Source organism: Orycteropus afer, unplaced genomic scaffold, assembly GCF_000298275.1.
Source record: "Orycteropus afer afer isolate SDZICR_OR568_19922 unplaced genomic scaffold, OryAfe1.0 scaffold00007, whole genome shotgun sequence".
Lineage (NCBI taxonomy): Eukaryota > Metazoa > Chordata > Mammalia > Tubulidentata > Orycteropodidae > Orycteropus > Orycteropus afer.
The window spans coordinates 17,077,395-17,089,219 of NW_006921594.1; the positions used below are offsets into that span (position 1 = coordinate 17,077,395).

At 39.3% G+C, this 11,825-nt stretch overlaps 1 protein-coding gene across 1 annotated transcript in view; it reads left to right on the plus strand.

Annotated features, from left to right (window-relative positions):
- Nucleotides 1–11,825, plus strand: part of RELN (reelin) — a 710,657-nt gene that overhangs the window by 440,956 nt on the left and 257,876 nt on the right. The window contains exon 11 of the mRNA XM_007944540.1: nt 6,128–6,273. Within this exon, the coding sequence (XP_007942731.1) occupies nt 6,128–6,273 (146 nt within the window). The remainder of the gene's footprint in view (nt 1–6,127; nt 6,274–11,825) is intronic.

Below are 11,825 nucleotides of genomic sequence, written 5' to 3' on the forward strand. Positions count from 1 at the left end.
GTTTCAGTCTCTCTCCATTGAGAATAATGTTGGCTGTTGGTTTTGCATATATGCCCTTTATTATGTTGAGGAATTTCCCTTCTATTTCTATTTTGCAGAGTTTTTATCAGGAATGGGTGTCAGATTTTATCAAATGCCTTTTCTGCAGTGATTGATATGATCATGTGGTTCTTTTTCTTTATTTTACTTATGTGATGGATTACATTGATTGTTTTTCTAATGTTGAATCATCCTTGCATACCTGGTATGAAACCCATTTGGTCATAATGTATTATTTTTTCAATGTGTTTCTTTCATACCCTTTTAATGATCTTTTGCTTTATTTGTGTATGATGTCCTTGATGTCATCTCACAACTCATCTGATCTTTGGTCATTAGTGTTCAGTTTTTCAAATCTTTTCTTCATATGGTCTCTAAATTCAGGTGTGATATGCTCAAGGTTGTGTTTTGGCTGTTGTGGATTTGTTTTAATTTTTTTTCCACTTCAGCTTAAACTTGCATCACAATAGGTCATGGTCTTTTCCACATTTGGCCCTTTGCCTTGTTCTGATTGATGTTTTTGAACTTCTCTATCATCTCTCTCCATAGTTGTAGTCAATTTGATTCCTGTGTATTCCATCTGGTGTACTCCACATGTATAGTCACTGTTCATGTTGTTAAAGAAGATATTTGCAATGAGTAATTCGTTGGTCATCCAAAATTCTATCACTTTACTGAATCCTTCTATTAGTTCCAGTAGCTTTCTTATAGAATCTCTGGGATTTTCTGGTATAGGATCATGTCATCTCCAAATAAGGATAGTTTTACTACTGCTTCACCAATTTGGATACCCTTTATTTCTCTTTCATCCACCACTTGTCTGTCAATTTGCTATACTGTGGTAGCTTGGGTACTGTTAGGATGCTGGAAGCTATGCCATTGGATTTCAAAAGCAGCAGGGTCATCCATGGTAAATGGGTTTCAGTGGAGCTTCCAGACTAAGACAGATATGGAAGCAGGATGTGAAATTCTATTTTTGTGAAGTGGCAAGGTATAAGATCAGCAAACAAAAATGAATTGAATTCCTCTACACTAACAAGGAAATCTCCAAAAAGGAAACCAAGAATGCAATACTATTTACAATAGCTCCCAAACAGAAAAAAATACCTAGGAATAAATCTAATCAGGGCCATAGTTGTTATAGACCCACGGCCTGAGAAACTGAGGCCCAGAGGAGTTAAATGACTTGTGTAAGACCATGTAGCCATTGTTGTTGTTATGTGCCATTGAGTCAGACCTGACTCATAGCAACCCCTCCTTGGGTTTCCAAGGCGGTATCACCACAGAAGTAGATTGCACAACTTTCCTTCCGAGGAGTGGCTGGTGGGTTTGAACCACCAGCCTTCTGGTTAGCAGTCAAGTGCCTTAGGCACTATGCTAAGCAAAGGAAATGTAGTTGAATATGGCTTCTGATTCCAATCCCCAAATAGCTTGAGAATGGATAGTAAATCAGTATTCATTCCTTATCATCTTGATTCTTTTTAGTTTCCGGTATTTTGTTCTTGTCCAACCATAATTTCTCCAATTCTTGTAAATGCTGAGTTAATTGAGTTAGATTCTAGGGGAAAGTTCAAGCAAGCCCCAACCAAGCAGGCCATGGGATTCCTATTCAAAGGCAGAGATGTAGATAGAAAACATGAAGACTTTTTCAGTCCACATGCATCCAGCATAATTTCTTAGTTTGAGGAGTGTCTGGGAAACCAGGACAATTCCAAGGCATTTAGCTCACTGTGATCAAACCTAAAATAGAATTAGCATGAAAGCCTAACTTACCTTGGAGTTAATTTAGAGATCCTCAGAATGAGAACCCTAAACTGGCCCTCTACCCAGATCACAGTTTCTGGGTGGCACTGATTGTTAAGTGCTCAGCTGCTAACTGAAAGGTTAGCAATTTCAGTCCACCCAAAGGCATCTCAGAAGAAAGGCCTAACCATCTACCTCTGAAAACTTAGCCGTTGAAAACCCTATGGGGTGCAGTTACTCTCACACATAGAGGATTGCCATGAGTCAGAATTGACTTAGCATGGTGGAGCACAACAGATCAACCATAGGTGTGTGTGGGGTCTATGCACCTCTAGAAAAGAATAACCTCACCTTGCGAAAAGAAGGAAGGCTGAACCACCTACCCCAGAATTGTGGCTGTTTACTTTGGGTTTGTTTATTTTTCTCTGGTAATATGCCACTTTGCTGGTAATGAGAATGGCAATGATTGCTGCTCATTTCACCTAGATCAGGACTTCTAAATACAAGGCCTATACATAATAAACTACTTAGAAAGAGGGATTTGATCAGCCCATTCTTGCTCAAATATCTCAATTATTTACCATATTCATTCAGACTGTTCTCTGTCTTATAGAGAATTATTGCACTGGATTGTTTCTAAGAGATCATCTTACTCTCACTCCAAACAAAAACCTTGGGATCTATTTAGAATGTCTGAGGCAGAGATGATATCTTGAACTCCTTAGCATGGTAACATGGTGGAGCACAGCAAATCAACCATAAGTGTGTGTGTGGGGGGGTGTGCATCTCTAGAAAAGTATAGCCCTATCTTGCTAAGAGAAGGAAGGCTGAATCACCTACCCCAGAGCTGTGGCTGTTTACTTTGGGTTGTTCATTTTTCTCTGATAATGTGTCACTTTGCTGAGACTACAGAGAAGAAGCCATCTTCTAGCAATTCAAACCCACCAGCCACCTCGGAAGGAAGGTTGGGCAATCTACTTCCGTAGTGATACCACCTTGGAAACCCAAGGAGGGGTCGCTATGAGTCAGGTCTGACTCAACGGCACATGACAACAACAACACAACACAGAGAAGAAAGTACCCAGAGAGTACCATTTCATACTCTGCACACTCAGGAGGTACTGGACTCATTTGAGAAGGGAGACTAGAGCTAAGTAAAGATAACTGTGACTTACCTTTGAAGTTGAAAGACAAGATGAAAGTATTTTCAGTATAAAGGCTAACATTGACTGTTATTGTCCTCTGCCTTGTTTGAATTTGGCTTTGGTATTGAATATTATTCTTTTTCTTTAAACTGGTAAAGAACAGCTTATAATAAAAACATGCAGAAAACTACACTATTCTGTCCTTCATGGATACTTCATAAAGACAGACCCTACTAGTTTTCAGATCCTACCAGTATGAATATTGGTTAATACTCAAAGTGAATATTAATTTTTTCATATTGTTTCAGAATATCCTTTCACTTTCCTGGTACACCAATTCATTCTAATTTTGTGAGCACAGTCTAACAGTATTCTATCTAGTTTTCTAATGATTAGATTTTGTAGATAAATTTTATTTCAGCCAAATTAAAACATATCTAAAATGTATCATAGTATAAATATTTGAAAGCAAAATACAATTATGTATAACACAGAGTCTTAAAATCAAACAAAAACCGAACTCACTGCCCTCGAGTCAAATCCAACTCATAGCGAGCCCTCCTTGGGTTTCTGAGGCAGTCACTATGGAAGTAGATTGCCCAACCTTCCTTCTGAAGAGTGGCTGGTAGGTTTGAACCTCCAGCCTTCTGACTAGCAGTCAAATGCCTTAGGCACTATGCCACCAGCACTCCTGAGTCTTAAAATAGCGACCATTATTATGTAAGTGGAGCCAAAATTGAAATAATTAAATTGATATTTGGCCAGATATGGCCAAGATTTTATGTTAAGTGATTCATTCTCTTTATTATTCAAATATATCATTAAAATTATCATTTAAATTGCCCTCTTTTCACATGTATAGCTATTTCGTGTACTGTTTCCTTGGACAGTGGCTTAATGTGTCCTTGCATTTACTTAAGTCCAGGTAAACATAACGTACATTTGATGAGAATTCTAGGATATCAAGATAATTGTGAAAGCTTTTATTTAGAGTGGATTTGTTATTAGGAAAGTCATCTTTGTTACTCTAGTTAACATGTCTTGTCTTTACAGGATAGATGTTGTTGTTGTTATGCCGTCGAGTCGGACCCAACTCATAGCGACCCCTCCTTGGGTTTCCAAGGCAGTATCTCTACAAAAGTAGATCACTCAACCTTCCTTCTGAGGAGTGGCTGGTGGGTTTGAACCTGCAGCCTTCTGGTTAGCAGTCTAATGCCTTAGGCACTATGCTACATACATAGTAGTAGAGAATCCTTGGATTTGTCATCACTTGACAATTTCTATTTATTGTTAAATAAACTGAATCCTAGCTTTCGATCAATATGTGTGGGTTAAGGACCAAACATAATGAGGTCAGTTTAGTGCCATATAGTGATCTATATTTACTGCAGTGTTAAGAAGATTCTCAGTCAGTTGATGCATGCCACTTTACTACAGTATTATCTAAAATGATGACAGGACCTGGTGGATAAGCCTTATGTCTTAGTGCTATAAAATTATTCCCCCCAAATCCCATGTTCCTTCTCTCTTGAACTTCTGAAAGCTTCACTTATTCTTTCAATCTGGTAGGTTTCTCATTCTTTCCCTTTTGATTTTACCAGCTATAACCAATTTAACTGTTAAAAAACATTTCCTTGCACACATCTCTCCCTGGTTTTAGAGAACCAGTGCTGACAAAATAGCAGCCACATTCTTGAGACTACCATTTAAGGTCCTTTACAGATGAGTTCTACCATATTCTCAAAATCAGACCTACTCGTTCCCTACAGGAGTGCCGTGTCCTTTCTTGCCTTTGTAATTCATTCAGGCTTGTCATCCAACTTGGATTTCTATCCATCCTTTAAAACCACTTGAAGAATTGCTCATCTATAAAGAACTTATCTATCTAGATCTTCCATGGACATAGTGATTCCCACCCTATCTCACTTACTGGCACTTTACCATATGCTGTTTTGTATTGGGACCTATGTTTAACATATCTCAGTTTGACTGTTTTTTTTTTTTTTTTTTTTTTAAGAGCAAAGATCATGAATTATTATACTTCAATAAAAACACTTTTCCTCCAGTACCTTGCATGATGCCTTGCACATAGTGAGTTCTTGATAAAAGACTGATTACTTGAAATAATGTACCCATATCATTCAACCATTCATTCAACTATCAGCAAAAACTCTTGAATACCTACAATATGCTAGGCACTGTGTTAAGACCTGGAATGCAACAGGGAACAAAATGGACATGATCACTGCCCTATAGACCTTATAATCACTGAGCCTAGATGATTCTTTCTGTCCAATTATTTTTCATTATTCATATTACATTTTAAGGATACATAAAACTTAGAAGAATGTTCTATCTTTCATTTATTAGCATTTCTCTATATATTATTTATTATACAAAATAATTAATGCAAGCTCGTAGTAATTTTTTTAAAGTGAATACTCAGTTTACTCAGCTCCAGAGTTTGATCTTGCCTTATTATCTAAAATTCAGAAATTTTAAGCTGAAAAACATAAGTTAAAGAAACTGTCACAAGAAATTATTTTCTTCAATTCTTTTTAACCTTAGTGTTCTTTTGGAGAATAACAACATTCATGATTTCCCAGTTTTTCACTGGAATATCATACATTACTTAGTTCTGGTCAGAATTTTTTGCTCAAAAGCAGCTGAAACTATGCAACCATGTGTAGGATTACTTTGACCTTTTCTGTATTTCATGTTTTGATTAGCTGGCTATTTTACTCATATCCCATTTACAGACAAATTGTGAAGGGCTTGAATGGCAAGGCAGAAATATGTGGAATATTGAAAAGGTCAGCATGATTTGGCCCATAACCACAGTATTGAAAATATATGTCAAGTCATTACCACATTTAATTCCCACAACAAGGACTGTGGTAAAGATGGGAAATTGTTCCAAATAAAATATTCTTGTTAAATACTTTCATCCTTTGAGATGGCAAAGTTCAAATGCCCTCTTGGCTCCTTTTTGTTATAACTTAATAAGTTTCAAAGAAATTGTAATTGATTTAAATAAGGCAAAAAAAAAAAAAAGAGGTAACTAGCTCTTTTGATTTGAGAGCCCATCTTAAAGGGAATAATATAATGGCTTTTCTGAAAACTCTAATTATACATGAGTAAGACAGATATGACTACAAAGCCAATTCAACAGGCACCCCATGCTCTCTTTTTATCTACAGCATAGCTGTCAGTCAGATGGAAACTCCATTTATTTCCATGGAAATGAAGGCAGCGAGTTCAATTTTGCCACCACCCGGGATGTAGATCTTTCTACTGAGGATATTCAAGAGCAGTGGTCAGAAGAATTTGAGAGCCAGCCTACAGGGTAAGTAATTGTTATCTCCCATGCTGTGTATAGCACTTACATTTATCCCACTGGACATGTTTTAAATGCATATTGCTAAATAACAAAAGCATACTTATGTCACACACATGATTCTTACGGAGAAGCTAAAAGGGATACACTTAGACTAATAAAGAACATTTATTCTTTGCTAAGGAATCAACTGTTTTCATGCATTTTAAATATTTGTGATTGCAAGACATTTGAACTTCAGTTGAATCACTTACATCTCAATTTAGTTTATTCAACTTATATTGAAAGAAAGCCTGCTTTGTTTTGCTTTTCCATGTTTATAGAATCTAAAATCTTTCTGCTATTATGTTGAGACTTTCAGTTCTCTTTCTAGTATCTGAGATTTGTAGATGCTACTGCTTGAAATTCAGCGAAAACTATAGAAGTTGTTTAAGGGGTAAGAATTAATCTTTGAGAGATTTATAAAAGAAGAATTTGAGGCTGAGGCTGAAGTATAGGAGACCTGAACAGTAAGAATGATTTGATGGTGTTTTCTGGCTGTCTTTCTTTATTCCCTCTTCTGGTCCTGTGTCTCTAAGATATCTCCTACTAACTGAGCAGCACTTTTGGAAGTTTAAGCTAAAAAAAGAATAAATTCAGAATCAAAAGTCATAAGGGAGTGTGAGTTAGAAGGAAAATCTAGAAATTTCCAGGTCATCAGGAGTTTCCTGGCTTTTTTTTACTCCTCAATAATTACATGTAGTTAGAATGCTATTCCTCTTTTGCCCCCATTGCCACCCCAACTTTTCTCCTGAAAAGGGACATCTGACCATTTGTCAGGGCCACCCCATTGCTTTGATGCTTTGCTGCCACATCAGGCTTTTTGAATACTGGATTTCTGCTCTACCCAGCTGTGCTCTTCCCTGCCTCAAGGACATCTCATGCCCAGGCTCTGGCAGAGGCTAGGATAAGCCTGTGAGAGAAGTTGATGCTCTGAGTAACTCCAGCCCCTCAGGGCCCAACATTGACACTCCAGCCCTTGCACCATTGCTTAGGCCCTTCAGTCCACAAAGACTTTCTCCACAAAAATTCCTGTCACCCTTGAGGCTCCATATTCAGTGTGGCTCAGGTATCTCCTTTAGGACCAGCAATCACTGCTCCTCCTTGTAGTTCCAGGATCATCACAGGAGTTAGCTGCTTTCCTTTATAATCCTTAGAATACACAAAGGCTCATTACACTCTTCTCACAGACCAAAGAGGGCTAAAGGAGTCTAGAACTTTGATGGTGCACAAGTCTGTTTACCTACCTTCCAGAGTTAGAGGACCCATCACAATCTTATCAGTTCTATCTTTCCAACCCCCAATCTGACTTCCCTTCCCAATTATGGAGGAACACTCAATTTTGAAGCACAAGAGGCTTATTCACTCCCACTGCTTGATTTCGCTAAACTTATACTATCCATATACATCAGTGATGCACCGTCTTCTTCAGTGAGATCCACATCCTCTGGGAATTCAAACAGTACGCCACTGATACCCAGCCTCTGTCCCACTAAAGCAGAGATAGAAAACACAAGATTAATCTCCAGTAGTACTTTCTGTTACATAAATTCCAGTCTCTCTCTCTCTCTCTCTCTTCAATAAAACTCAAAGTCTTTAATGGACTTAATTGTATCATTTTTGGGGGGAGAAAACATTTATTTTTACCTATGACCTTCATAGGAGCTCTGGTGGCATAGTGCCTAAGGCATTTGACTGCTAACCAGAAGGCAGGCAGTTCAAACCCCCCAACAACTCCTTGGAAGAAAGATTGGGCAATCTGTTCCACAGTGATAGCTCCTCTGAAACCCAAGGAGGGGTCGCTATGAGTCTGATCCGACTCGGTGGCAGTGAGTTTGCTTTTGTTTTTTGTTATGACCTTTACATCCAGCTATTCTCTAAGAGTTCTCATTTTTCAGTTTATATCATCAAATCCTTTCTGTAAAAGAGTAAAATAAAAGCTTTACTGCAAATACTAAGGATCCATTCAGTTCTCTGTTAATAACACTAGTGGAGATTTGGTATAAAAACATGGAAAACTGTTCATGAGTTAAGCCTATGAAGGAATTTATTTGATATTAAAAGCAACCATACATGCATTAGGAAATTAATGTAGTAGTCCAGAGATATAATTAGAAAAAAAAAAAATCCAACAGATCAGACATTCACCTTTCACAGAGCACTGTGAAACAAGAAAATTTGTAGCTATGACTCAATCAATCATCTTCTAAAACAAAAAAGAATTTAAAGTGTTTATGCCTGGAAAAGGAGCTAAACTCAATACAAACCCAGCAGAACCTCTGTTCTGGTTCCCTAGTGCCACTCTGACAAATTCCACAAATGGGATGGCCTTGATAAAGAGGAATTTATTTTCTCACAGTTTGGAGGCTTTAAGTCCAAATTCAAAGTGCCAGGCTCTAGGGGCTGTGTGAAAGCCCCTCAACCTTGGACTTCAGCTCTGCCTCTTGCTCCTCACCCATTGAAGCTAGAGGCATCTATCTCTTCACTCAGGCAGCTACTGGCTGCTGAGGCTAACAAGCCCAAGGTCAACAAGTAAAAATGGCATAGTCTCAGTGTTACCAAACCACACAGCAGGCCATTAATTAAGTCCATGGTAAGTCCTACATTTGACAGAGCATGGCAGGCTGCTGAACAACGACGTGGCCACATGCAGGGTCCAAGCATGCCATAAGCTAGAGACTATCCCCAAAGCTTCTCCTTATATACAGGAAGCAGACCACATCCCAAAGGCAGCTATCAGCTGCTTGTGGTAGATCCCACCATGGAGTTGATTGCCAGTCACATCATGGGGAATAGCTACCACCAGCTGCCCAGCGACTCAAGCAGGCCCAGCCAAGTTGACATACAAATTCAACTACCGCAATTCCACCCCTTGTCAATTTGGCACCTGTACAGATCTTCATTGGGTGGCATCTGATAAGATCTCTCTCATTAGGTGGCTCCAGTTCCCTAGTTCCTCTAAATGGTGACCTCACTCCCTTGGCCTGGCGGGCCCCATTCCTGCTCCCTCTCTTGGACAACAGCTATGGCACCATCCCACTAGCTCACATGAACGAGCAGCCCCACATTCCAGAACCAGTTTGGTGAAGGTCTCTTTGAAACCTAGGGGGCTATGATGGTTCCACCCCTAAAGGCCATGGTCCTACCCTTTCAGTCTTAGGCAGCTCTGCTTCCCATTTCCTTAGTCTCTCTGCTTCTGCCAATCAATGCCCGCGGGCAACCAACTCTGCTGGAAATCCCAAAGGACACTTAGCTTTCTTGCTCCTTGGGCTGGCCAACCTGCTACTCCATTTTATTCCAGTCTCTTCACCAATTAATGCCCAAAGGCAACCCACTCCTCCAGGAAACTGTTTACCCAGTGGCACCCGGCTTTCTCCTCCGTGGGCTAGTAGCCTGTTGCTGTTTAATGCCGGTCTCTGGGCTCTGCTACTGCCATCTTTCATGCTGGTCTCTCTACTGATATCTCTCTGCCAGTCTCTTGGCTCTGCTCCTGCCATCTCTCATGCCACATGCCGGGGTCTCTCTGCTGGGGTCTCGGGTCAAGGACACACTCCACTCCTGTTTCCACATTTTAGGTATGTGTCAGAGAAGCACCCCACTCTCTTGGTGCCATATTCTATTCTGGTTACCTAGTGCCACTCTGACAAGAACATACCACAAATGGAATGGCCTTAACAAACAGGAGTTTATTCTCTTACAGCTGGAGATTTTAAGTCCAAGTTCAAAATGCCAGGCTCTAGGGGCTGGGTGAAAGCTCCACAACCTTGGGGTCCAGCTCTGCCTCCTACTTCTGGCCCACTGGAGCTATAAGCATTTTTTCACTTAGACAGCTGCTGGCTGCTGAGGCTGACAAGCCCAAGGTTGACAAGTAAAAAGGCATAGTCCCAATGTTACCAAACCACACAGGAGGCCATTAATTAAGTCCATTGTAAGTGCCAAGGTCGGCGGAATATGGCAGGCTGCTGAACAATGACACAGGGTCTAAGCATGCCATAACGTAGAGACTATCCCCAAGGCTTCTCCTGATATACAGGAAGCAGACCATATCCCAAAGGCAGCTACTCAGCTGCTTGTGGTAGATCGCACCATGGAGTTGATTGCCAGTCTCATCATGGGGAGTAACTACCACCAGCTGCCCAGCCACTCAACCAGGCCCAGCCAAGTTGACATACAAATTTAGCTACCACAACCTCAGAGTAAACACCATGCACTAAATGACTCAGGTGGCTTCACTTAAGCTCTTTGGACATTTCTGATGATGGGGGATTTTATGGAGGGTTTGGTCACAGTTAAGGAGCTAGTACTTTCAGGCTATGGCATTGTCATCATGTTTCTGTTCCAATAACATATACTAATGTGCTTGACAGAAGCACTTGTGCCACTTAATTGGTTCACAATTAATTCTTCTGAATTCTAAAAACTGTTCCATTATTCTAGCAGCCATACCTTAGGTTTATTTGCAGCTTCTGCTCCTAAGATCTCAGACCATGTTACCCAGAATTATATCACTCATTTGCTCATCTGATACTAGCTATAAAGTTGGCATTATGTTGTAAAGTTACAATAGGATAATGAGAAGATCTAGCATTTTCTGTGCTTCTGGTCATGGCAAAAGTGCTGGTTTAGTGCATAGTGTTTTAATGAGTGTGTGTGTCCTCCACCCACTCACTCAGCCCTGAATGATGCTTTAATAGTCTAAGAAAGAATGCTGTTATAATGACTTTTAATAATGACTTTTTAAAAATTCAGTCACAAAATCACATTAAGTGAAGTATTTTTACCTATGGTAAGAGCTGACAAAAACTGATTAGGAATTCTGCTAGAGAAATTTTTTATTGCTTCTGTTTTCTCTGTCAAGTTTACTAAATATTTGTCTCCTTCTTCTCAACCATCACACCCACATGGACAATTTATCATTATAAGCTCACCTACTAAATTAGATAGAAAGCATAGTTATTAAATCCATACTCCATTCAAGAGTGAGCAGTTGCATTTATTGAATTCTGCACCTTTTAAGGTCAATTTTGGAAAATCATAATTTAATTATAAGTTAAAATTATTTAAATGATAAATACAGATATAATACTTTCATCTCTTTTAGCTTTTTTTGTTTTTCATCTATAAAAATTGAAGATAAAAGGAATATGTATATTCTCTAATGTTTTCAAAACACTCACCTGAATAATTAAAAAAAAGAGAGAGAGAATGATAAGAAAGTCACTACGCAATGTCCCAAATGTGAGTGATGAACATGGTTGCATTGAGGAAGAGGAAGACATAGAAAGGTGCATGGGAGGTACAGACAGCAAAGATGAACCCTTTTGCACATACAATACTGCATTGTCAGTGATGGCAAACATTGACATATGTGTGGATAGATGGGTGGACAGGTTAAACTATTAGGTATGTCTATGAAGGAGGAGTGTGCCCAAGACCATGTATAGAGTTGACAGACAATATTTCTACAAGTGTATTAGTATGTTCTGTAAGAATTTCTAGGTATATAGTAGAGCTGACAAGGG